The sequence below is a fragment of the Dromaius novaehollandiae genome, chromosome 24, assembly GCF_036370855.1.
Source record: "Dromaius novaehollandiae isolate bDroNov1 chromosome 24, bDroNov1.hap1, whole genome shotgun sequence".
NCBI classification, from domain to species: domain Eukaryota; kingdom Metazoa; phylum Chordata; class Aves; order Casuariiformes; family Dromaiidae; genus Dromaius; species Dromaius novaehollandiae.
The window spans coordinates 4200195-4227559 of record NC_088121.1 but is presented as its reverse complement, the minus strand read 5'-3'; the positions used below and the strand labels follow the sequence as shown (position 1 = coordinate 4227559).

General features: G+C 41.0%; 1 protein-coding gene across 2 annotated transcripts; it reads left to right on the top strand.

The window, feature by feature from the left end:
- The first annotated feature begins 2688 nt into the window (after positions 1-2688).
- Positions 2689-27307, top strand: TTLL10 (tubulin tyrosine ligase like 10). Of its 2 annotated transcripts, XM_026100655.2 has the most exons (12): positions 2689-2901; positions 5922-6028; positions 9525-9690; positions 10645-10763; positions 11997-12117; positions 12776-12861; positions 13167-13338; positions 15420-15591; positions 17471-17611; positions 19031-19147; positions 25745-25838; positions 26895-27307. In XM_026100655.2, the coding sequence occupies exons 2-12, from the start codon at positions 5935-5937 to the stop codon at positions 27275-27277; spliced, it is 1665 nt and encodes a 554-aa protein (XP_025956440.1). In that variant the 5' UTR covers positions 2689-2901; positions 5922-5934; the 3' UTR covers positions 27278-27307. The 2 variants fall into 2 exon arrangements, with proteins under 2 accessions (XP_025956440.1, XP_025956442.2); XM_026100657.2 differs by lacking the exon at positions 2689-2901 and having other exon boundaries at positions 5764-6028.
- Positions 27308-27365: the final 58 nt, after the last annotated feature.

The window sequence follows — 27365 nt, the reverse complement described above, 5'->3', positions numbered from 1 at the left end:
ACACAGAAGGAAACTGAAGCACCAAGTATTAATTGAGTTTCAAGTGAATGAAATAACACCTATAAACCTCAGCCTCTCCTTTTCTCCACCAATTAGGCAATATTTCCTAGAGGGTGTAACATTTACTGAAAGTATTTGCAATATTGCAGGTTGCAACACTGCAGTCCTCCCACTCCGTGCTGTTCTCTATATGACCAGAGAGATTACGTTTCGGTGGGCTGGCCATGACAGGTAATCCAGGAAGGTTGAAGGTAAGGCAAGGACAGGATCCTGGCTTGGCTCTGCATAAGCCAAGCACTGGAGCTAATCAGCGGCATTGTGCATGAACAGGAAAATACAGAGAATGTTCTTGAAGGTCACTGTGACCGCCAAGGAGTGCCAGCGTATTCAGAATGGCTTGGCATGTCCACACTGGAGCATGCAGGACCAACCCGGAGACAGAGATGAAATCCAAGCCAGATTCCACGTTCTATCAACTTTTGTCCTCCCTTTATTTTTGTTGGGTGGAGGGCTGGAAAGAAAGGCTGCCAGATAAGAAAAAACAGGTTTGCTGCTGTATTTTAATTCTTTCCTCCTTACAGTTTTAATTGTGAGGAGCTGTAGGTGTTCCACGGTAGGAGTGTCTCTCCACATAGAGCAGGTTTCAGCATCTCAGCTACTGCTGGAAGACAGGGCTGAAGTTTTCAGAGTAGGCCAATGATGGAACTGCTGTGCCGACAGTAAGAAGCATGGAAGTCTGGCAGTAAATGCAGACCTTTCCAGGTTTTATCTTCTGGTATTAAGCCTGGACATGACCTACTCTTTGCCATACTTTGCTGAGGTCACAAATAACAATTAATTTTTGCTCCAACATCTGAAGGACAGAAAAATCTATATTTAGAGAGGAGTTTAAGGGATGCTTAAATTGGCCTCTCCATCTTAATATTACCAGCTGAGGCTTCACTCATGTCAAAATCTTTTATTATTGTTAGTTTGGTAGCAGACAGAAGCTGCCTGAAAAAATTCAAGGTTGCATTGTGTTAGGCACTTTTTACTGCAAACAGACAATTTATGGTCTAATAAAAACAAAAATGTGAGGGAGGAGAGACTCCTGTAGAAACAGAGTGATTTGTCCAAGTCATAAAGTGGTTCATTTAGCTGTAAAACTAGCAATGGATGCACTCTGTTTGGTTAGAACTTAATTTTGGAGAAACATCCAAAACTACAGTTTTTTTCTTTTCCATACTTATCCCCATATTTTCATACTCCCTGAAACACACTGAGGACCTTAAGAGATTTGAGAAAAGGGGAATGCAGGACTGTCTCTTCCTTCCTTGCCTTTTCACCCATTTAATCCCTGGGTTATTGCAGGCTCAGCCCACCAGTAGCTGCAGCTTAGTGACACAGTAAAGCTATTCAAGGGAATCAATAAACGTTTATAGGGAGTGTTCAAAAAGAGACCTCTGTATTTGGCAGTTATCTCACACTGCTAACCTTAGCTTACTTCCTCTTTTTAATATGTTTGAATCTTTCACTGTCAATTTGTATCAGTGTGAGCTGTGTTATGAAAGTCTTGCTAGTGCCTTTTAAAATGGCTTTAGGTGAGTTTACATGCATGGTTTTGATCATATCTGGCATGCCTTTTTCAAAGAAATATCGCGATTGTTCCTCCTCACTATGCTTTGGCTCACATTTTTGGTGGTCTGTGAGCTCACAGATGGATTCTCTTTGGATGGAGCTAAGCCGGGGAGGCACTCAGCCTCTCCCACCAGTAACAGATGTCACTGGGGACCTGATGTTCACATCACACACATTATGGAAGAGGTTTACTTCAGACCAGCTCTCTTTCTCTATAGATCCAACTCGATTTCATGGATCTGTTTGCTAATGTAGACCTCACCTTTGGCACAGGAGGTTTTTGGCTGGCTCTAGAAGGATCCCCCATTAAGCACTTTGCCTTTGGCCTCTGAGTTACTCTTCAGAGGTCTGCGGAAGGATTTGCCTCTGTTCACTACAGAAGCAGATGGACTTATGAGGATATAGGACACTGATTTTGCTCTGTTACCAGTTTTTATGATTTTAGTCTTGCCAAATTTAACAGTACATGCCACATCAGATCAAGTCCAGTACTCAATATTAATGGAGTCCAACAAAATTAAAGTACTGTCCTATGCAAACTCTGCCATAGGAAGGAAAATTATGGTAAAGACAAAGTATATATTTGCAGGAATTTAGCCTGTCCTCTTGGTGGTTGTGCACTGGAGAGAATGAAATGAGCCTTCCTGGTTTGCTCTTTGGAGACAGTGCAAGTGGCAGGAGCAGGCTGTCGCAGCAGAGGTGAAGCCTGACCTTTAGAAGACTTGTGGAAAGGTGTGGAAGAGTAAGCACAAATGTGCCAGCCAGCAAATGCTCAGAGAACTGGTTCTCCCTTTTCCCTGCTCTACAAGTTCACCTTGATACGCATGCACTGGTTTGTTCAGCAGCCCTCCTGTAACACTGTACCATCAGAGAGCTTTATCTGAAAGCACACCTATTGGTAGAAATCCCTCTGCATTTTTAACACCGGAACCCCTTACATAGTTACCAACTGTTGCTAGGCAGCTGTTGCTAGGAGATCAGGCTATGTTTATAGCACTAAAGGCTTTTCAAACCTCTCAGACGAGCACAATTAAACCTTAATATATATATAAAGCAGAAGAAGGTTTGGTTTCTGAGCTGCTGTTGTGAATCCACCGATCTCCAGTCAATGAAATAAGCAGCCTGTATTCTCCTGGAGCACACACCTGCACTGCCACAGGATGGTTTGTTTCTTTAGAAGTTGTTTATGGCCTGGCTGGAAGCCAAGTGAAAGTTCTCCAAGCTGAAGGAAGGACACGGAGCAGTTAAAGTTCTGCTAAAGTATTTAGAAACTGCTGAGAAAAGGTTAGAATTTCCATTACTTTCCATTAGCTTAAGATATGCTTTTAGCCCCTGAATGAAAGGGCTAAAAGGCAGGAAGTGGTGGTTGTACAGAATGCCTCTATAATCTCTGTGGAGATACGGTACACAGTGATTTATCAATAAGATGCTAAAACCATTTTGTGTCACCTAATGACAGCAGTGCCCATCCATGAACTAAACAGCTATTTTCATCAGTATTCTAATATTCAGAATGAATGATCCAGGCCTTTATTTCCAACATGACTTGGCAAATCCTCAAAGCTGCTTCTCTGAGATCTCATCAGATCACCATAGCTGGGCAACCTGCTTTCATCAGATACACTTTGGTAAAAAACACTGAACTGTTTCACTGAGTTGTTGCAGGAAAAAGCAGGTAATACTTCTTCAGAAAAACAAAATGATCTTTAAATGTATAACTTGTAAAATGTTGGGGGTTTGAGCTAAAAGGCTTTACACAAATGTTGGATACAGCAGCACCAACTCTTTTTATTACCCACAATCACTACACGTATTAGTACCTGCTACTAAGAGGATGCTATGGAAATATACATCGCTACATACACAAGCATATTCTTATATGTACCATATCCCTTAAGGAAGCTTTTCACTTACTGCAGCCTTTTCTTCCTACCATTTTAAGGTCTTTTTACTTTGCCAGGAGAGTGTGTAAAATAACCTCCATACAATTTAGTATCTGGATTACAGTCCCTGCTGCAAAGGCACACACAAGCTGTGAGACCACAGGGTGCGTTAATTCCTCATGAGCAGTTATTTGCTTCGTTAGAGTCCTTCTGCCTCACATGAAAAGTAAGTGCAAGTGCTCAAAAACTTGAGAAGAGAAACTTTGGAGAAGCATTTAACCTAAAATGGAATTACAGGAAGAGGCTGTGAAAAGAAACAAACAAATAATAGAATGCCAGCTGAAAGGACAAGCTGCTTTTGGCTAGGAAGAATGTTTATGCTTTACATGTCTCACACCAGAAGCAGGGACAACTAAGATGGGAACATAAAGCTAAATATCTCCTCGGCATGATGAAGATTTATTCATGCATATTTTCCAGTGACATGCTTGAGTCTTACTCCTTTCCTGTGTATTCTGAGCACAGGAGCAGGCATTGCAGGACTCCAGAGCCTTACTGCAACTGGCCTAGACTATACAAGACTATCTTAACCTAAAACACTGCTTACTCTTCCTGTTCCCCATCCTGCATGGTCCCCCTTTTCCTACAACTCTACCTAGAGCAGTTTTTGCTCAATGCATTGTGCTGGAGTCACTACCCTAACCTTTATCTAACAAATACCCACTTTAAAAGCTCTGTAAGTTGTTTCCCTGTCAGTCTGCCTCTTAGTTTGAGGGTGAGACTGTTGTCAGAGGAACAGCTTCCCATTCCCTGTCACTGTTTAGGGGATTTTAGAGCCTCACTTTATTGTCTGGCAAAAGTTCCTCTGCCAGACTCCTGGGTGACAGCTGCTGTGTATTATGTCAACCCCCACTCTTTATCATCTTCCACTGGGAGTCTGAAAGAACCCTTTTTCCCCCTCAGTTCCCCCTGTGGCTTTGCCAGACTCTGTGGCTTAGAGAAAGGCAGGTGCCCTGAGGTTCCACAACACCTGCCTTTCTCTAAACTTCAGATTTTATTGAGCCAGTTTCTTTTTCTTTAAGACAAGTCACCTCACAGGAAACTGTAAAGTTCTTTGGCTTCCAATTGGAAATAAAACTCTATCTGAACAAATAAGAGTTGAACAGTCTAGATGAACAGTTGATCTTTGACTGTTCTACAAAATGAAAATTCCAGTTCCACCCAGGTGCAATTATGCAATTATTACCCCAACTTACAGGTAGGGAAACGGGCGCTGTAATGTTTTGTGACAGCCACAGACACACAATGAATCAGTGACATGGACATGTTTGTCTACCTTTCCTGCCTACTTACTCCAACAAATGACTGGGCTGGAGGGAAAAAATCTTTAAGAGGAAATACACTTTAAATATATCTAATTGTAGACTCAGTAGCTCAATATTATCATTTAGCCTATTTATTATATCTTCCTACATAAGAATATTTAAAATAATTTGTACTTCTGCATTTGTCCTGCTTATGGTCTTTAAACTATATAGTATGTATGTGCCATTTGTCTGTTTCCTGAAGGAATTGTAAGTTACTTGGTATTCTTAGACTATTTGCTACCTTTCCTTGTAGGTAAAAGTAGTTAAGTGTATTTTTTCCCTCTAATGCTAATCAGTGTTTCAGTTGTCCTGAGCTTTCTAAAGTAAGCATTCTTTCCGCAAAAAGAGTTGCAGTCTTGACTCAAAACAAGTCCGTTTCCACAACTGACTATCCCAAACGTGACTCTTGCTAGAAATATTCTGCCTACCTAATGTCTAACAAGTATCCTGGATTATGGTTTCTGTCTTCAGATGGAATATCTCATTTTTTCTTTTCACATCCATTGCAAAGACCTAATGTGAGCCTCAGCTTGCAAGCTTCCTGAAGAGAAGCCTGTCTTTTATCTCAGGGCTGAACAACTGTAGCCTGAAGATGCTGTAGACAAGGAATACCAGGTATTTCTGAAAAATGAGGAGGCAGCTCTTGGACACTGCTCTTCCATGAACAGCAGACTTCGGGAAAGCACCCAGTTAGTTATATCAGATTTACAAGGCAACCCAAGACATGCACTGAGTGCTATCAAAGGGAAGGAAGTAGAAAGAGCACAAAGATTAGATACAAAAGCATACAGATCCCCTGCACAGTTACCAGCAAGCTTATCACTGGAGATGACCCATAAGAAGCTAGAGACAGAAAATAGAGGCTATGTATTCCCCGCTAAACACATATGTCAAAATAAAGGTTCTGAAGAAGGGAAAGGACTACAGACAGTGGGAAAATGTCACCTATAATCAACATAGCAAATGATGACAAAGAGAAAAATACACCTTACAGACTTTCCCAAATCATTCATGACTCTGGCAAAGTGGCTGACAGTGATCTTTCATTTTGCAGACTAGGCTTTGAGATGGCCTTTGTGCCAACGAAGAGGAAAAAGAACACCAAATCCATGATGCAAGGAGGCAACCAACAGCAGGCCAGATCCTTATCAGCTGACAGAGGTGAATCTTGTATCCTTGTTGTTAACTATTAAATGTCCCAAGTCCCATGACCAGGTTCTCAGTTGATACCAATATCAATGGAATTGCACCTTATATTAGCCAAAGTGCTGGGCACTAACCTACTGCATAACTAGAGACATGATTTCTACCTTTTCAGTTAAACTCTGTGAAAATATGAGCCCATACCTTTGCTTCTAAAATACTGAAGGCAGAAATTATTGGTATTGGCTGGCAAATATCTAGTGAAATTAAAATATTGTATATTAATCTTTTAAGTGCTTTATGGAAAACATGAACAGAAATACAAACTATCCATTAGCAAGCAGTTCCTCTGAAAGAAACCATAATTTCCAAACTCAACTATCCTTTGATAATGGTTTTTATTAACGGGCAATTTGGCTGAAATGCTATGAATCTTTCAAAGATAAAAACAACAATCAGCATTATTTTTCGTATGTATTCATTGTTGAGCTCACCTCAGTGCATTGGCAGTAAAAATGTGTAAGTGTGTTTCAAATGAAAATCTTTTAATACAGAGGTCCTTTACATGGAAAAGGGAATAAAGGTAGTTCTGTGTTCTAAGTTCACAGTGCTTTTTGTTTTTGATAATAAATGACAGAAAGCAGTCTACCTCTCCCTGCCAGTGTGTTTATCCCTGTGCGCACGGACAGCAGAGCTGAGATTAGATAGGAGCTGCTTATAGAGACATTGCCTACCCATAATTCCCAATGAAATTAATGAGCTGAATTGAAAATTGTCTCAAGCAATGTAATTTACTGGCTGCACCCAGTGTGAAGACAATCTCAGTGGGGGGCTCCATGAAAGGGAATCACACTGTTCAATTTCAGTTCAATTTATATAATACACACACACACACACACACACACACACACACACACACACACACAGTGTGTATATATATATACTATGTATACTACGTATGCTATGTATATACATGTATGTGTGTACATATATATATAGCTTAAGCAGGAAATTCAAGGCAGGAGTCCAGGGATTAGCACTGATAATGGTATACTTTGTAAGAACACTAAGGGCTTTTGCTGTTAGACCCCTTTGGTGCTAAGTACTACATGATCAAGAAGAAATTTAAGGTAGTTCCTGCCTCAAAATGTTCACAACCTACTTCATTTATTCCAAAATAAAGTGAACCAAGTGTGTGAGCCTGCTGGGAAGCTCAATAACTGTGGGCACACACTTCACTGAGGACTGCACCTGTGTTCACAGGTGGAGTGCAAAGTAGACATAAAACAAGCACTTGTGAAATATAAGAGATAACAATGTCCAATACCTTCGCCCCATTTAAGTCAATAAGAGTTTTGCCATTGAGTTAGTATTTTTCCTCATGTGATCACATGATTTAATGCAACAAATAACCATAAAAAAACAGTCCAAAGAGTAGATAAATTACAGTCTTGTCACTAGCTTGCTTCCTGCTCCCTCCTTCTCTGCCACCACCTCTTTCCAGCGGGAACAGAACTAGGCCAGAGTAGATGTTTTTTCTTCTACTCACAGAGTTTATTGCTCTCAAAAATTTTATGCACAGCCAAGTTCGAGAGAGACCTGAGGCATAATTTCTCAGCCCTATGTCATCTTTGATTTGTAGTTGCTCATTTCCACTCTAACCGATACTAGATCCTAACTTGGTAAAGAGAAATTCAGCAGATGCTAATTTAGCCTTGAGATCTTGCTACCATTTTCCCTAATGCTCTAAGAACATGTGCATTCTAGTCATTTCCTAAGTCTGTAGCCAGTGGTTTGGGTCTCACTATCCAAATGCTAGTTATACAAGTAGTCCTCACCTGTTCTGTAAACAAGTTCCAGCCCCACAGTTCATACGAGTCACCAACCAAGAAGTCAAATCAGGACCAAGAAAATGGATGATAAATCCAGCAATAGTTTTGCAGCTGATGGTATCACTACATCAGATACCATTTGTGAAACAGTATGGTATGCTTTTCTGAAGTCCCTTCTAGCAATCATTTTCAAAATAAAATTTCCTGCTACTGACCACTGTTTCAAGTAAATATCTCCAAATATGATTCAAGTTTCAAACTGATAAATGTCTTTCATTCACTTGTTCTTGTTAATGCATTATAATGTCATTGATCTGTTCTAAGAACATTTGTACAATGCGAGGGTTAATCAGTTAGAAGTGGTTCACCTACTGTTCTTTTTTTCTAACAGTACCAGGGTGTATGACAGTCTACCTGTATCAAGCAAGCTCCAGTGCAAGCTTTGCTACTTTAAAGTTAGTTAAAACAAATACATTTATAAAGTGCAGCGGTGGATACCTTGGCCTGTATCATTGTCATTGTGAGATGGTACTTTGGTGACTTCAGATGCTTTGAAGCATCTTTATGTTTTAGAATGCACTTGGGGATTTCACCAGAGACTTGCCTGTGCCGTATGAAGAACATAAGAGACCTGAAACATAGACAAAGCATTGTGTGTGTGTGGTGGGGGATGGTGGTGAAGGTCAATGAGTCTTAGTTTGCCTTGGGAAAGGGAGGCCCAGGGAGTTTTGATATGTATTATACAGGAAACCTCTTGACAGAGGAAACTTTTAACCAGTGTTTTCAGACTAGTTTGTTATTCCTAAAAGGCCATCAAATTAAAGTTATTCACAATTACTAAAGCTAGATACAAGCTCTGTCATTCTCTTCTGGGAATAACTCAGCAGCCCTTACAGGTTAGACAGATCTCATTAACTTTGTACTGAAAAAAATTATTATCCGCTGCATATTCATCAGCTCCTGAGCCCTGGGATAAGTAACAGAATCATTTCAAGTCCTGACATGATTAGTTATCAAACTGAAGTAGGGTGTTTTTCATCCTCATCCCTACAGTCATTGTCACCACAGTTAACATGTGCCATTCCACTTTCTGACTGCTTGTCAGTGGGACCTCAGAGCTGTCACATTCTGCGCTTGTTAGAAATCCTGTAGGCTTTATTAGATGAAAAAACATCTGTTTCCATGTACAGTGTATGGCTAACACTTTTTGGGAGGCTCTTCTTGCCCCTCCCTGTCCCCACACATCTCTCCAGACCTTGCAGTCTGTCAGAGTCTCCCATAGCCCTCCCAAGCAATCCATCTGTATAGCTGGAATGATTTGTGCTCAGCTCATGGCAGAGCTGAGACCAGTCTGGATGAGAGATCTGAGAAAGCCCTCTGAAGCAGAGGCCTGCCAGGTAAGTGAACACCTTTTAGCATTTACAGACTAGGGCTGATTGGAGAGTTCCCATCTACTACATATTTTATTACATTTCCTCTGTTCTTCCATTTAATATACCATGGCACCTGCCATTAGGTAAAATAAGCAATAATTTCTGAATTGCTGTAATATAGTGCCCCATACCAGTTTAAGTGTTCTCTTACTTTACGATATTTTCTTCTCTAGCAGCTGTCTCACTAGATGTGCATTTTATGGAGAAGATACCTGATCATCTGAAGTCTCTCAATTTCCAATTTTGCAGCTAGTTCTAGCACCTTTGAAGTGGAGCCTGATGAAGCCAGGTCTAAAGAGAATACAACATGTGGTGAGGCATGCCCTGAAGAAAAACAGTCAGAAGAAAAGATACCGGAAACACCACAGGGTCCAGGACCATATTTTTATATTGGTGGATCTAATGGAGCTGGGCTGTAAGTAGGTCCTCTCAGGAGACTCCTATGGACAGTGGTATGACTTCATATGAAGTTATGCTATGTTATCCATCAGTGCTCAGCATCAAATCATTTTTCTTTGACTTGGTGTCTTTTTGCGGGGATACACCTGAGTGCTACAAATGATTTAAAGATAATTCACCTGGAAAGTGCCCACTGGAAGGCCACCTGTGTTAAAGTAGCTAACTGCTACATATATGTAGAGAAACTAAATACCTCAATTTTTTTAATGAAAGTTTATTTTTGGGGGCTGCTCAGAAGTTACCTAGCTACACCATGTAACAAATCTGCTAGCATCACGCTAGAGCTAGGAACCACTGTTGTTGATCAGCACTCTGCTGTGCTAAATGCAAAAGATGCAAAGAAGAGATTTCTGCCTGAGAAAAATGCCAGATCAGAAGGTCCATCATCCATTCTTTTCTGAGTTCTTTCCAGAATATCAACATTCTTCTCTAGGTAATATCACCAGCAAGTACCACACAATCTCTTCTGTAAACAGCACTTTCCTTGCTATGTTTTCATAACTTTGTCTACAAATGGCTTTTTCTATTGCTGCTTGTCATCTCTCCCTGAGCTCCTCAGCAGAGAAGCTCCTTGCTAAGACTGGACCATAATGCAAAACATTTCTATTCCATGGGTACCACTTGTGTCCTAACTGAAATAACCCTGCTGAAATGGTACCAGCCCTCATTAAAGAAGCTGAATCACAGTATCCTTAGGATCCTCAGTTATCCTCACCTCCCTCTGAAGTTCAGAAGAGCAAGCCCAATAGCAGCCATTCTAATTAACTTGTTTCCCACTGTCTCCCTAACTGATGCTGAGGGGTGTGTTAGGTCAGCTTCCCAGGTTAAATTGTTAGGAGTTCAAGGGATCAGAGCTAAGTCTTCATTAGTAGAAAGCAGGCTGTTTTGCTGTTTTGTTTTCCATATGCAGTGTGAGTATCTACTGCCAGAGAAGAGGCTGGCAGCGTATCTATGACAACAGAAGAGAGGATTATGCACTGAAATGGTGTGAGACCAAGTGCCGAGAGACCTATTACCACTTCAAAGAAGGTAGAGGTGTCAGTGGGCCTTGAGTGGGAGAGGGTAATGAGGAGAAACTTGGGAATGCTGGACTTGTGCCTCCCAGGCTAGAGAAGTTAACCTGCAGGGTAGGCAAAACAGGTTACCTCAACTTCTTGACAGATCTCAGAGGGGAAGTCAGAGCTGGATTGTTATGGTAATTAAAGAAAGGGTTTTAGAGTAGAGAACAGCTCTGGGGAAAAGACACCCCTGCAATGAACTAAGCATAGTGAAATGAGCTATATAGAGATTTAAACACAAAGCATCATAATCACTTTTGAAATGCAGTCCTCTCTCTTTGGATTTGAGCATACAGACTGCAATAGGACTGAAACAACACTGTAGTGGAGGAATGACATACAGCGTGCTCTGACACCTCTCACGTACTAGTCTAGTCCTCATATACAGAGGGTGCCAAAGGGCAGACACCCCAACACCCTCATTCAGGCAAGCAGAGAACAGGAACTTTTCCTATACAGTGCACTTCTGGAGAGAAGTAACGTAAGCTCAAGATTGGCCACCCCTTACATCCTGAGCCCAGCTACCTTTAGCTAGGGTGAACAGAGTCCCTAAAAGCCAAACTACTCCAGTATATTGGCAGCTATCTTCTTGAATTGCACTCTACCCATCATCTCATCAGTGCACTCTGACTTCACAGGGCCCAGCCAGTTCTCCTACCAGATGTGAGCCAGACCATGGGCCAGTTCTTTTACTCCCAGGACCTGGCCAAGGCTTGTGCCCCTGGCAAGCCTCAGCATCACAGAACACAGCTGTGGGCTTTCCTGTGACAGAGGGAGCAGGTTAACACTTCCCTGCCAGTCCACACACAACAGTCCCCCATCCCCTTCTGCCAGTTCTCATGGCAATGTGCTGTCAAGGCTGTACCTTTACAGCAGTGCCTCTACTATATGGTAGTGTAAATGGGCTGTGTTTCAGTGCAGTTCTGCAGCTGGAATGGTCTGAGGGTAGCATACAGGGCAGCGGCACCTTTGGAGAGGACAAGAAGTTTGCTGTTTCATGATGCCCCATCGGGTGGAACTCTTCCCCTACAAAGCTAGACATAAACACATTAACAACAAGTACTTTCATTGCTCTGTGAGTCATCACTACTGCCTTAAAAAAAATTGGTGAAAGTCAGCAGTGACAAGGTTAGCTTCATCCTCCAGATTCTGCTGCACAGAACAATAGGACAAGGGTTTGTTTTGTTTTGTTTTGCTCATACAGGTGAACAACTTCTCTACCAGATTCCCAACAACAGAATCCTCACCACTAAGATAGGTCTTTTAAGCTGTCTGAGAGAACAAGAGCGGGTGATGAACAAGATCAGCTGGAGCTCTAATTCCAAGTAAGAACTCTAATTTCTTTGAACCTTGAGCAGAAACATATGCCAACAGGAAGAAAATGTGCATACGCAAAGGACCAGTTTCTTTTGGATGCGTAACAGTGCAGCATACAAGCCATATGGGGTTTTCTTTCTTTCTTATCTTCTACAAAGAATACTTTTTTCTAGAAGGACATACATCAGAGAAAGAAATTCTTCTTTGTGTATGCCTAAACTTGTAGGAATGCCTGGTCCTCAAAGATAGCAGTCATAGTAATTCTCCTCTTTTGGGTATATCCTTCTACATCAAAGGCTAGTACTTCCTGTGGCACAGATAATGTAAATGTAAAAGAGGCTTATTGTCATTTCTGCTCCTATATTCTTGACCTGCCAAAAAAACCAAACCACAATCATATACCATGGCAACTTGAAGCTATCCCATTAGTTTTCAGAAAACTGAGCATATGAAAAACATCTCAAGGCTAACATAAAAATTCTTCAAAGCTTAAGGAATCAGCTGGTTCTTCATGAGCACAAGAAAAACATGCAACGAGCATACAACTGTATAGAGGAAAGAAACAAGCCATTTCTCAAATCTCTACTTGCAGCCATCCTTTCTGAAAGTAACAGGGGAATGAATGTGTTGGACAGAGTTTTCAGCTTGTGTTTGGTTTGCCCACAGATTACTGAAGATGGAAGAATTCTTCCCAGAATCTTTTCGTCTGGATATAAAAGATGAAAGAAATGCCTTTTTTGAGCTTTGCAAAGGTGAATGGTCTTGATCATGCTAGCAATCAGTTTAAACAGCTATATGATCCTCTGAAAAATTCATAATAATATACACAGTAACAATTGTTGACGTCTTTGCTGCCCAGATATCGCCTAAATGTGTGCATGTATACATACACACACATATATAAAAAATACATACATATATATATGTGTGTGTATATATATGTACACACACAAATGCACACACACATATTCAAATGAGCAGTTTTCAGAGCCAACTAACTGGCACACCAGTGTTTCACGCCATACATATGACTACAATAGACTTATTCTTTCTACAGAAGAACAGATTTGGATCTGCAAACCAACTTGCTCTAACCAAGGTCGAGGAATTTTCCTGCTTAAAAATCAAGCTGCTGTCAACACCTTTCAAGCCAAGCTCCACAGCGCTGAGGAAGACCAACTCAGTAAGAAGATGTCATGCAAAGCTCCCCAGGCAAGAATAGTGCAAAGGTAGGGACTGAAGCCTAAGAATTTATGTGCAAGTAACGTGCTTGGTTAGGCCATGCTGGCCTCAGTGAGTTGAATCTTTCCGTAAGTATTTAATTTGGTTACACCACATCTTCTCAACAGCCTATGGGAAGTTTTCATTTTGTGGGAGAGAGGCTATTTCTCTGATTAGTCTGTCTTGCATCCACGCTTCTGTCATTTCAAGGTAGATCTTTGTTATCAGAAAGATCTGAGATCATCTTTGCCTGGAAATTTTAAAATGAATTCAAAAGGCCAAATGTTATAGTTCTGTGCATGACAAAAGCCTTGTGCAAAGCCATTTAAATTAGGTATTATCCCAGCTTCAAATACAATGCTAGCATTTTACAAATGTACAGCTGCAGCATCTGTTCCATGCAATTTAATAACGCATCCCCAATATCTGCTTAATCTGCCTCATTGTCATGAAAGTCAAGACCTCACACAATAAACCACTATTGTGGGAGTTACTGGCTAAAAGTCACTAAAATACTGGGTTTTGGTTGTTTTGTTTTTTATGCCTTGACGATGTTGCAGCTATAAGCTTTCAGGGCAAATGTGAGAGGGTGTCTGGTGACCAGATATTACCTTCCTCCTTATGCATCTGCCAAGACATTTGTGTCAAAACCATGCAGGTTCTTTTTGTATAACATATTTCCTCTCAGCCATGCTAGAATGTTTTGTGCAGTATAACAGCAAAAGGAAGGAAAAATGAGGCAGCAGAAGTCATGAGAACAGTTTCAGCTCCTGAAAGGTACTATCTCATTGCTACACAACTAAACTTTTCTTTGCTTCAGTGCCCCCTCTCACTTGAGGGAGATGTTATAAATAAATGACTTCAGTGCTTTGAGATGAATGGATAAAACTTTCCAACAGAAATGCAAAAAAAAGGTTTTCATTATTTATTGTAGGAGCTGCAGTTCCCAGACACTTTTGATTCTGTCTTATGTACAGCAGTCTTCTGGCTAGGCCTATAAGGGCTCTCTGAACTTCATGGTGCCCATGCAACAGAGCATGACATCACCTGGCATTTTCATGACATGCCAACAATCAAAATGTGATATGCTAGTGACATGCTGTAATATGGGTGTGGCAAAAGCACATCTTGCCACAGAGTGACCACATCATGTCCTAGCATAACAGTAATACTTTTTCTCCCCATTGACCCTTTGCCACCTCCCAACATTTTTCTACCATGACTTAGCATATTTATCCTGCATGAGAACACACTACACAGTAGCCTTTCCAAGAGTCTCCCTACCCAAAGAAAGCAATATTCTCTGCTTACCTTCATCCAAAGATTTCCTTTCATAACAAAGGAATGGCAGGCCTGATTGAAATATGTAAAAGAGCTTTATAAAATAGCAAATTGGAATGATGACCTTCAAGGGCATCTGCAATAAGCTGGATTGTGTTCATGCAGCAGCTAGTATATGGAGCAAAACAAAAACTACCTGACAAAATCAGACCGGGGCCAAGTTAGACTAGTATGTGGTCTTTGACACTGACCACGAGTATTACCAGGGGAAGAAGCTGCTGGAGCTTATCTTAGATGTCATCTTGATTTGTAATAGTGAGGAACTGGCTGAATAATGAGGTTCCATATTCCTTTGAAAACTGTTTTTACCATTGATTGTTTTAACAGCATATCCTTGTTATTTATATAAGCATCCAGCAACCTTTGAAGATAAAGGGAAATAATTCCCAGGCAATGTCACTGTGGCAATAAAAGCAATGTTGCTCTATGAAGGGCTCTTTGTGTTCAAATACAAACTTTGTATATTCTCCAGTAAATATTAGTAAATCTTTAATTACCTCCCACTCCAAAGAGTAAGCACAACTTCTATTTCATTTGAAAGGATCTGTTCTTGGCATTTATATTACCTCCTACAAGCGCCCTCTGCTGCCACTCATCTAAAAAAAAAAAAAAGATTTTTGAAAAATAAGGGCAAATAGATTTGTTCTGTGGTGTGAAATGAACAGGCTACGCAGTTTTGTGCAAACTTTGAACTGCCATGTATTATGGCTGCTTGTTGATTCTGTGTCTTGCGCTATTGCTCTGATAGGTATATTCACCATCCTCTGCTCCTAGAAGGCAAGAAGTTTGATGTCCGGTCCTACCTCCTTATTGCCTGCACAGCACCATATGTGTTATTTTTTGCCCAAGGTTATGTCCGGTTGACCTGTACCAATTATGATGCTGCTTCAGATGATCTGACTGCTCATCTGACAAATCAGGTAAACTAGAAACAAAGCTGTTTAGCTAATCTGTGAGATTTGTGACTAAACATCCCAAACATTGACCAGATAAGTCTATAGCGACCTATTTCTGCTCATAGGCTGCTAAATGGTTGATCCAGAGAAGCCTCTCTCAGGAGTAATTCTAAGTGCACTTAGTTCAGAAGAAGGTAGGAGGTTGACAGAAATGGGAAGCAAAAAAGACTTTTGAAAGCCTTCATGCATGCAAAGTCCACTCACCCATGAAATATATAGTCAGCCATGGCAGCAAGGTTGAATAGAAAGAACACTGGATCAGGTTCAGTCCTCTGCCATAGACCAGTTCTGCACTTGTGCTGACACAATTCTTTCCCTAGACCTCTTTTTCTTGTCATTATCCTCTCATGTATCTGTAGCCCATAAGCTTCTTAGGACAAGAAGCCTTTGATTGTGGCTACCCAGCACATCATCCTAAAATCTCTATCTTTGCTTGCCTTGCTTCTCAAATGAGATCTACGAACCCACGTTCTGGCTCATACCCCCTTCTTTCTTTTGTCAAATTTGTCTCAACAAAATAGAAGCCCTCCTCATTTAAACCTGCCTGAGTTTTTTGCTTCATATGAGGCCCTTCTGTTGTTTGGACTGTCCCTGATGAAAGAGAACAAAAAGGATCAGAAGGAAGAAAATGGCTTTGTTTGAAAGCCATTTTCTCCTTCCAGTATACTGCTGTGTTCTGAGAACTAGCAAAATACCTATTAGAGAGACATATCAGGCAGACCCACTTTAGTTCTTGCTGGAGTTTTATGGCTCCTGTAGAAGTGCAGTTCAGGACAGCATATTATAGCTGCTTCCTGCAATATATGCTATTATCAGTATGCTACTTGTTTTCCTGGAATAGTTTGTTTGCTCAGCTAGAGGGCCATCCACAGGGGAATTCAGGTGCTCAGGTAGGATCCCATGGCACAACTGATATTAAACAAGGGACAGATGTTTATTAGGAGAACATAAATTATCTAGGATCCTGCTGGGAGGAGGAAAACAAGATTTACCTTTACCTGGGCAGCTGGTAATAGAACAAACTTTTTCAAATTACAGTTGATTCTGCCTTCATTCCCTCCCTACTTTTCCCTCCTGCTGAGAGTCAGCCATTTTCCTCCTGTATTTCCAAAAGACAAGACAAGAGGTGCTGGAGACAGCATCGCTAATCAGAAGCTTTCAATCTCAAAGTGACTGTGCCACAGATGTGGTTGCAGTCTAACCAAGCTCTTTTACAGGGAAAGGGGACCTGTCTTTGATTGAACGGTGTAAACATCCCATTATCAATAATCTCCAGCTGACTCAGGGTTTAATGAGACAGTGGAAGAGAGAAGTCCTTACCCTGGTTTCCTCTGGGGATACATGCATGCTTTTCTCTCAGACACACATTTCTCAGCTCCTCCCCACTAGTCAGGTAGACACTGTCTGTAATGGGATTTATTCGAGAGAACATCATTAGGCTATGACTTGAAAGCACCTCTCCCTGTCTGCCAGGCTCTGGTTCAGAGATGCCGTACATACATACACACAGAGGGAGACAGAGAGAAGTGGCTGTTTTAACAGAGACCCTGGGTAACTGTCTCCACAAAGTCCACATGGGCCAGGTTCATTTCTGCCTGTGGCAGACACAGCATTGTACAATGACTCCCAGGGCACTGGCAGTCAGCGCATTAGCTCAGGTTTAGCTCTGCTGACTAGGGGCACTATTCTTTCCACCTTTATAATCTGCACCTGTGGTCCTTCCCAACTCCAAGTGCCTGGAACAGCTCAAGATAGCTGGATGTTTGCTGTGCAAGCTGGCTCCTAGTTACTCTTCACTGCCGGAAATCTAATCCTCCCTGTGCTCTGTTTCCCCATTTCTCAGTACATGCAGAAGAAGAACCCCCTGTACAGCCAGCTGAAAGAGGAGACAGTTTGGCGGATGGAGCACTTCAACAGCTATGTTAATGAGAAGTTTAGAAAAGTCAATGGCCTCCCCAAGGACTGGGTTCTCACTGTGTTTACTGTGAGTACATGCAAGTGTATGGTACACCAGTCTGCCTAATTAGAGGGACTGGAATGCGGAGCAACCTTTCAATTCACTGGAGCCCCCCAGGAAGCATATGTGCTGAGTGAGAAAGTATTGATGATCCCATAGTAACCATTTACCTGCAGATGATCAACATAGAAGTCAAGATACAAAGAGTTTAATTTTAGTGGTTTAAAAAAAAAAAACTTGTATTTTCAGCAAAGCTTAGGTGGGCTGCTTTGATGGTAGTTTTTTGTTTTGTTTTTCTATTGTGCTCAGTTCAGTAAGCACTTTATGGGGAGAGCTGCTGAGAAAGAGTGTGTGAGTATAAATACTAGCTATAACACTGCTAGTATGCTAGCACATCCCTGGCCCAATGCTGTGGTCCTTTAGGGAAAAATAAGGCACACATTAGAGAGCTCTCCAGTCTGATGGGTCTCAGCCTGAAAAGAGACTATACTTTGAGTGGTCTGTTCTTGTCTGGCTTGATCTCTCCCTTCACTTTCCCCCTGATTTTGCCATGTGAAAGTCATGTCAGGGCCTGAGATTTCCTCTTGTCACAGAGGAGAGGTGAGGATATTCTGCAGGCTTGATTTCTTACCATCATCCTATCTCACAGAGGAAACAGTGAAGAAATTATCTGAGTCCCTGAGACTGTTCCACTCATCACTCTGAGTCTAATGATGCATCAGTTCTCTGTGTGACTTGCTGTGGTGAAACGAAAGGGGCAGAGGACACAGTTTTCTGAGGTTTATTTTGGTAATGCTGTAATTCAAAGCCAAATCCAAAGAAAACTAAAAAGTTAAAAACTTTGTTAAAATGGTTTGCAGTTTAGAAAACAGCTCAAAAGCAAATCTAGTTGAGTTTGCTAGAAGTTTCTCAGGGGATCAGAAACTTTTCAGCCAACTTTATGTTATGACTTCAGGCAGAAAATCCCAAGCATGCATTTCAACTCCAAATTCAGTCAAACCTGGTATCACCCACTTCAAGTTGCTGTAACTCACCAGACTTCTTCAAATCACTATGTCGAGGGCAGCTGTGAGGGATCATAGTCATCACCATCAGAAATGGCTGTGTTCAGCTTATGTCTAGTTGCCACCTGGAGGAGTAAATGAAAGACCGTTGCTAAGAATTCTGCAAAGGACTAATTCTGAGAAAGGAACAAGGGCCGAGATTTCTCCACGCACCACTGCAGTGGTCTGGAGAGCTGGAGTTCAAGGCGAGGGTTCCAGTCAACTCAAAATGGGCAGACATGTGGTCTGCAAAAAACAACATCCTTTCAAGCCTAGAGAGAGCCTCTGCTGGAGGCAGGGGAGGAAGAAACATCCCTAAACCAAGAGGAGATCTATGACTTGCAGCAACTCCCATGCCCTTGACATTTGAACTGATCAGCTGCTACTGTTCTCTGTCTCTCAGAAAAGGATGCAGCAGATCATGATGCAGTGCTTCCTGGCAGCCAAACTCAAACTAGAGCGCAAACTGGGCTACTTCGATCTCATCGGCTGTGACTTTTTAATTGATGAAAACTTTAAGGTAATGAATACAATATTGTCAGATCTGGGTATAATATTAGCCAGATATCTAATAACAGCAGTGTAGCATGGTTGACAAACTCTGGTGCAAAGAATTAAATAGAGCCTTCATTCAGTAAACTGTGAAGTGCAGGCTGCTTTTTCTCTCCGGCTCTGCTACGCAGCATCAAGACATAGCATCTGTACAGCCTGCCCATTCACTGCACAGAGCAATCTTGGCATTAACAGCTCATGATGGGAAGAAAAGCCCTTATTGCACCTGAAACTGTGCTGTGCAGAATTTTCACGGAAGAGTAGAGTCCATAGCAAAAAGGATGGGAATTTTAATGTCCACTCAGTTTTCTCTCTCTCCAAAAACCAAACATGCTTGATAATCAGCCAGCATAAATCAGTGTGTAATGCCTCTAATGTCACATGAAGTATACTGATTTACACAAAATAAGTATCCATCAGTGCAGCAACAAAGAACTCACCCTGTCACCATAATGAAGCATCAGTCATTATTGATTCAGATGTCAGCATCAGAATCTGTGTTCACTGTAGGTTTACCATTTAGCGCTAGGCCAGCCTCGCTGAGTTCATAACATAGGCTAGAATAACAGCTCGAACTCATAAAGAGTGAATGAAAAACAGGCAGGAAAAGCCAAAAGAAAGGGAAATGATCAATACTGCGATTGCACTGCTTTCAGTGCAACACAGTTCTTCAAAACCACCTGGCCTAAAAACAACAGAAAGCCATCTGGCTGATTCTGCTGTTGCTAAAGCTGAAAGGAATTCAAATATATTCCAGCAAAGGGCAGTGGGAACAGCAAACCTTATGAAAGAATGGAAATAATGTATGCAGCACAGGGTAAGGCACCCAAACAATGGCCTCTTTTGTATAGGAAGTCAATGGCAAGGGAGAGTAAATGGCAAAGACATAGAAACTGGAGCTTCTCAAATTTCAGCAGCAATTGTCTTTTGCAATGTTGGCATGCAAAGCTGGGGCTGTGTAAACCTTAAGTAGAATAGGAGATCCAATATCACTCTATTGTGGCAATCCCTACTTGACTAGTTAAAAACTTTAGCCCAGCTTCAGTGAAAACATGGCATTTAGGAACTATTACATGCCTATGTGTGTTAAGTATGGAGAGATAAACAAAACATGTTTCTTTATGAATATTATCTATAAGAATGATGAGGATTTCTGGGCTGAGAAACTAGAAGCTTAGAAACTAAAAAACATAGTCATGATGGAGTCAGCTAGAACCTGGAACCTCTGAGAGAGAGTATAGTGTGAATTTGGGCATTTATTTATTGTAGGTTTGTTTTTATTTTCTTGCCCTTGTTGGGAAGCAGTAAACCTTTTTCTCTTCTTTTTGCTTTTTTTTTTTTTTTTTTTTTTTTGGATGCATTAGTGAATCAAGAGACCCTTTTCTGAGGCTACACAAGTTAAAGGTAATGTACCAGAGCAGGACACAGGACTGAAAACTTCAACCCACAGTTAACACTGCTCTGTGCAGCAGACTCCCAGTCCTCTGTGGGCTGATATTACAACTCCTGATCTGGCATCCTGTCCTCTCCATCTGTAACACACAATGGCCTTATTCTCCCTTTCATCCTGTCTGACAACGTACATAGAATCTACTTTATACTGATTTAACATGGTCTTGTGTTCAGTGCTATAGCTCATGCCTTCCATCTTCCCTCTTTTTCTGAGATAAAATGCCCCCAGCATCACTTCCCAATAATTCTTGAACACTCTGCAGCATCCTGATTTAGAAGGTATTTTTCTGCCTCAGAGTTCTCAGGCACACAGACTGTGAAAGCAGGGCTTGTTGAGAAACCACAGTTTTCTGTAGAGCTGTGTGTGTTCATATGTAGGCTGAGAAAAGAGGGAAGTACTTTTAAGAGAGGAAGAGGTAAAAGTGAGTGATATGGTTTTATTGTTGTTGGAGTAAAGTTTTTTTTTTTTTTTTTTTCTGGAGCTTCTTTGTGGTGCATTGTAAATGTAAAACATTGTGAATGTAAATGTAAAGGTAAAACACAGCTTTGGATAGTGTCATTTAAATGCTCAGAGAACCTGTTTCCAGAAAGCATTGCATCAGCGATGCAAGAGTTGCCTTCCAGAAGGATCCTGGTAAAATAGAGGCATATATTTTTAATCAGCCTAAAGGGATTCAGCTATCCAACCATTAGAGAACAGACTGCAACATAGTTAAGCCATTGATCAATTTGTGGTAAATGTATATAAGTGAAGGTGACACTCAAATCCTTGGTTAAGGCAGGGCCTATTCCCTTGGTTTGAATGAAATGGCTGCTCGTTTACCCCAAGAGTCTGAGGTCTCAAGGGGATCCTGCAGAACTAGATGTGCCCACTCCTGACTACGAAATGCCTGATAGAGAGGTCTGATTACAACAATCTGATAAAAACCTGTTAAGACTGAGGAAAAAAAGGGCCCCATTGGCTTAGCCTGTGGTCTCCACTATTGCTAAGTGTGTCCCTTGTAGGGAGGCCTGCTACAAGGGTTTCAACATCTGAACCCTGTCATCTGGTTTATGACTGCCTATGCAGTTTCGGCCATGTCCAGGACACAGAACAAGCTATTTCTCTTACTACTTCTCACTGGTATTCCAGTGCTGCTTAAAGCTCCAGTCACAAGCCAGACTTCCAGGACAGCTGCTCCTACACAAGCACAGAAGAAGACAGCCCTGCTGTGGAGAGCTTTGGGCTTTTAAGCTGATTTATAGCAAACGTCTTTAAGTACTGGTTCTGATGTAGACAGACATATAAAAACTAAGGCTCCACCAATCTCTCCTCTTCAAAATGGCAAAGCATGGAAGTATTTGTGGTTACTGCAATGGCCAGTATCTCTTCATTAATTATACTAACTCTTACAAACTTTTACTCTAAATGTTACCACAGTAGATTGTTTTGTGTAGGCCCTTATGTGGGTGTAGCTTATAAACAGATGCATTCACACTCTGTCAAGTTTTGTGCACTGAGTATGAAGTTAACTAATCTAGGACTGCATCCCATAGGTCTTTGGACTCAAGGAATATCTCCACATAGCTCTGTAGTCTTGGCCAGGTCTGCCAATTGGCTGCTCGTGAAACAAGGGCTATGACGGGAAGAGAAAGGTTATGGGCTAGGTGAGCTTTGTGGGTTTTTTTTTTTTTACAATAAAACCAAGATTTACAAAGTCAAAATGAAAGAAGGACTCCAGAACAAGCACAGAGTAATGCCTTAAGCTTAAGGATGACTACCACCACTTACAGGTTTAGTGTGAGAGGTGGTAATCAGTAAAGCCACTGGAAACCATGTAATATGGTGGGGTAGTGTGAGTTGCATATACCATGGGAAAGCTGGGTAAATCCATTAGAATTGAGCAGAAAGGATGGTAGAAGAGACTGCTTCTAATTCTGAAAGGTTCAGTTGAAAAAACACTAACAACACGCCCTAAACACTTGGAGTTGTTTTTTTTTCCTTCTTTTCTGCAGTTTGCATATTAAATAATTAGCGCTTAAACAGCTGTTTATATCTTCAAGACACTTAACCAACATCATCTAATTGATTGTCAGACACCCTTCCTATCCAGTTAGATGGGATTAATCCTCATTGAGATATAATGCGTCTATGAGGCAGAAGTCAAACAAGTAAAGAAGCAAATTGGCACCCTTTTCAGCACCAAAATACAACACAGATTTTCAAAAAAAAGTGAAGCACACAGAGCTTATTGAGAATTTGCCCCTTATTTAATTGTGAGTTCAGCAAGGATAAAAAACAGCTTTTCAAAAGCGTTTTAGGTGCCAAAAGAAAGAGTAAAATGCCTGTGAGGATTTTCAGAAGTACACTTTAATTCTCACCGAGTTCACTGGAAATCAGGTACTTAACCTGCTTATGAAAATCCTTCCATGTACCTAACACTACCTTTTGTTACTTAATACTTATGAAAGTTGCTCTATAACTGAATTGTCTAGAGCCACAAAGAAAATCGCTGTCAGGAATGAAAATTAAAATTAAGAAACTCATAAATTCCAGTTTCACACTACTTTTAGTGTATTTTTCTCCATGAACAAACTAAAATGAGACACAACTGGCAGACAATTAGATTGCACATTGCAGCTTTCAGAGTCCAAAGCATCACAAAAAGCTTCAACTATAAAGTAACTGGATAAATAACTAAGGACTGGGTCAGCTATCACTGGTATTGTTAGACAATAGCTGTTCTACTGATGTTAGTGGGAGAACACCTATTGAAATCTGGTGTGAAAAAGTGTGTATTGCTAGTATGTATGTTGAATACATCTCTGATTACAGCCTCAGCAAGGGGTTCTCATTCTGTCTTTACTATCGAGACACTTGGAGTTTCTGGAAGCCTGAACCAATGCCCTCTCCCTTGCTGAGACCCCAGTAGGATGTTTAGCTTCCATCTGGCCAGCTCCAGCACACAAAGACCTGTATATTAAAATGAACTTGATTTCTTTTGATAAGAGAGAGCAACAGAACCAAACTGTGGCCCAATCATGCATTTCCTGTACACCAAAAAGTCTTTACCTCTGTCTATATTGGCAGGGCAAGGACCCCTAAGACAGGTCCTGTGGTGTCTATTAGCTGCCATATCAACATGTGACAGAGCTAAGTCACATTATTTAATGCTCCTTTCAAAGACGCTGAGCTGCTGCAGTGCAGATGACTCTATAGCAAGGGGACTAGAATAGCAACTGAACTGGCTGAAAATAAAAAGCATTCAGCAAATGCTAATCCTGCAGCCAGCATTATACAAAGAAGAAGAAATGAGACCTCAAATCCTGGTGCAAGGCAGTTAGTCTGCAATCTGGCATGCTGTCCAAGGACCTACAGAAAAATCTTACTATTCAAAGTTGTTAAGCCTGCTTGTGATGTCTTGACAGAGCAAGTTTAGGATGTGATAGCACATACAATTGTACAAGCAGGCTTCAGAGACCAGTAACCTCTTCATTCAGCTGAAAAGCATCTAAAGCAGCACTTCTGACCACAACCAAAGGGTACTCAGTATTGTTCTCATCACTCGAAAAGTCTAAAGAAATTGGGAAGTCAGAGAGATCTGTTCTCAGGGGGGTTTTTCCTTTGTCATATGTTTGCCAGGAAATGTTGAGCAAGCCAGATGCAAGCCAGATGCAGGGAGAAGCTCAGGTTTTCAACTTCTACATAAATCTCCCATGAAAATTAGGGATATTCACACCTTGATGGATCTGGGCCTTATTTTCTCTGCTCTTCCTGAAACAGAAAAAATGGCATTTCTTTACCTCTCATGGTTGCTGTCAGGTTAAGAGCATTTAAAGACTATGAAGTGCTCAGATACAACAATAACGGGGAATGTAGAAGATGGACAGCATAACAGATGTGAACAGAGAGAGCTTTGCTCCTCCTGTTTGTCAGTTTTATTTGTCTAGAAGGAGAAGAAACCAAAAACTAATCACGGCAGTTATGAAGGTTCATTGAGTTTGTCTGTCAGCACAGAATCTTATGAACTTGTAATAGGAAAAAGGACATTTATGTAGTAAAAGAATAAATGTCTGCCAAGGAATAGGAACGTACCTTAGATGCCCTCTGTTGGCATCTGCAAAGTACTTCTTTTGAGCAGCTGTCTCTATTCTCCTCTCCTCTGACAACATTTCACCACCCTGGCTTATCAGTCTTTTCATTTGCTTCAATAAATTAAGTATTTTAAGAAAATGGCAATTATTGGTGTATTTTATTCTCAGCAAAATAAAGTGCCAAGGTGAAGGCTATCATACTGCCAAAATCTACCTAAATCCTAGACTTCTTTTCACAGGGACTTGCAGGCAAACATATTTCTGCTTCAGAAAAAAAGGATCATTTTTCTTAAATGGCAATTGACCAGGAGTAAAATTCTCTCAGGGCTGTTATATGATTAAGTAACCTTCCTGACAAAATGCTGAATGATTCCTACATGCTTTATATACAAGTTGCAGCTTCATATGGTGGAGGCAGAAAGTGAATAGATGAATTTCTCTCACTGCTAGGAGCAGAAATAATAAACAGAATTGCATGCAAGTCAGTTGTTTGGTTTCACATAGATTTGTAGCTGCGCTATCTTATTGTGTAGTTTGAAGATTCATGGCATTTCAAAGGGAAACAGAAATGAAATTAGTCTAGATATGCAAAATTAGCATCTTGTATGGCTTTTTACCTGCCCCTAAAACTTATCCAGGAAATGAAGGCCAAGGGTTCATTGAAAACTCAATGCTGTGTTTGCTTAGTTTTGATCCCAGGTCTACTTCAAATCAAAATATGATGCCTAGATTCCATATAACTTTCATGTTATTTAAAAAATTCAACTAGAAACTGTTGTAGAAATTGGTATATTAAGGGAGACGGTGTCTTTAACCCTTCTGCTATATAGATGTGTAATCTGAAGAGTATCAGCTAGACTCACAAAATTATATGTACTGTTCAAAAGTTAGTTCCGTAAAGGTAGTGTTAACCACTGCGAATACCTCTCTTGGTTTAACAAATATGTGGTATTCACTAAGTCTGTAAAAAGTCATTGCTGTGCCTCTGAGGAGATCAAGCCTGCTTTACAAGTTTCTGACTGGTACTTGTCGTTCCTAGGTATGGCTTCTGGAGATGAATGCAAATCCAGCGTTGCATACCAACTGCAAAGTCTTGAGACACGTCATTCCTACTATGGTCTATGAGAGTCTTGGTAAGTGAACAAGTCACAGGGTGGCCAGCACCAGATAACCATGTCACTCCATCACTTGCCAAAGGAAAGAGTCTTGTTGATATCATGTTGTTGCTCCAAAAATTGTCTTGGAATAAAGGTAAACTCAGCAGTGAGATATAAGTGATTTAGAAGGTACTGAAAATTCTATCCTCATAGAGACCTGGAAAAGTTACGGTCTTTCTAGCCATGTTTCCATTAGAGAGAAAGAAGTGGTCACATCTTTTTTATTATAATTATTTTTAAGATTTTTTTTCTCATATATTTAGGTGAAAAGGACTAAGTCTTCATATATGACACTATAAAATGCACCTGCACATTTTCCTCATGCCTGTTGTTTTGAATTTGCAGAAATTTAAGTAGGTTTGTACAGTGTGTCTTTATACAGCTGTGGCAATGCTTAGATGCCCGTGTACCAGAGAATACTCACAAATAGAGCTAGCACCTGGTACCTGAACTGCACACAGACTGAAAAAATTCTTACATAGTCTGATGTTCGTTAACTAGACCTGGTCCTGCCCGAAAGTATGCATTAGATAGCCTGTCAAAGTCTCTTCCACCCCTGATTTTCTATGATTTCACTGTATGTGTAAGAAGGAGAAATAAAGGGAGTGCCTATGTCTGCAGGAAAGGTATTAGCAATAGCCTACCCATGCTTACTCATATAGATACAGTTACTTTGGTGTGCATTCGTATGTTTATTTTGGGGGTGTTATTCATATCCTGTATTGCATTGCCAACAGTTTTACAATATTTTTCCTACTTGAGATTCCTTAAAATGTTCCCAGTGGAGCTGAAGTAGATGAAGTGAATGCACGCAAAGTGGTAATAAAGTTGCCCTTAAAAAAAAAAAAAAGTCTTAATAGTAGTAGTCCACAGATGCCACAGATCACAGGTCGGAAACCACTTCCCCTCATCCCTCCCTCTCCTCATGCACACAGCTGCCTTGTGCATACACATGAAAACTTGGGTGTATTTTAGGGTATATTTTAGTGTCAGTGAGTTTAGACTGTCTCGTAACTGCATCTTCTTTTTCAGATTTGGTTCTTGAGATTTTCAACAAGTGCCTCAAGGGCCAGAGTGTTTTACCTTTAGAGACACTCTGCCATTTTGTGCTTCTCTATAAGGAAGATGCTGCAGCCCCTGGCCAGAAATCCTCGAAGCTCAGAACTCGCCCATGCATGGGCAGATACTTGAGGCCAAACACAGACAGCCCCAGCCACTTTGGTCGGAGCCCTGCCAAAGCATTGGAGAACTCTTCCGAGAAGCTCAGTTGCTCTGGAAAAAAGGTTGGCTTTTTGCCTAACAAGCTTTGTCAGCGAACTGTCCTACCTATCCCACATGTACAACTCTTCAATCATGAGGGAAAACTCTCTGAACCATTACAGAAGGGAGGGCTTTCACAAGTCCGGAAGACATAAAAAGAAAATAAAAGCTAAGGTTGTATGTGCTGTATGTGTCCTGATCATTTTCACCTGATATAAACAAACAAGTATCCAACTCAACTGG

Bases quoted from the DNA above. Each gene is read 5' to 3' on its own strand.
- TTLL10 (XM_026100657.2), top strand. From the start codon at position 5,806: ATGTCACCTATAATCAACATAGCAAATGATGACAAAGAGAAAAATACA. The intron at 6,029-9,524 runs GTGAATCTTGTA...CCAATTTTGCAG, and splicing joins ATCCTTATCAGCTGACAGAG to CTAGTTCTAGCACCTTTGAA. The intron at 19,148-25,744 runs GTAATGAATACA...TGTCGTTCCTAG, and splicing joins TAATTGATGAAAACTTTAAG to GTATGGCTTCTGGAGATGAA.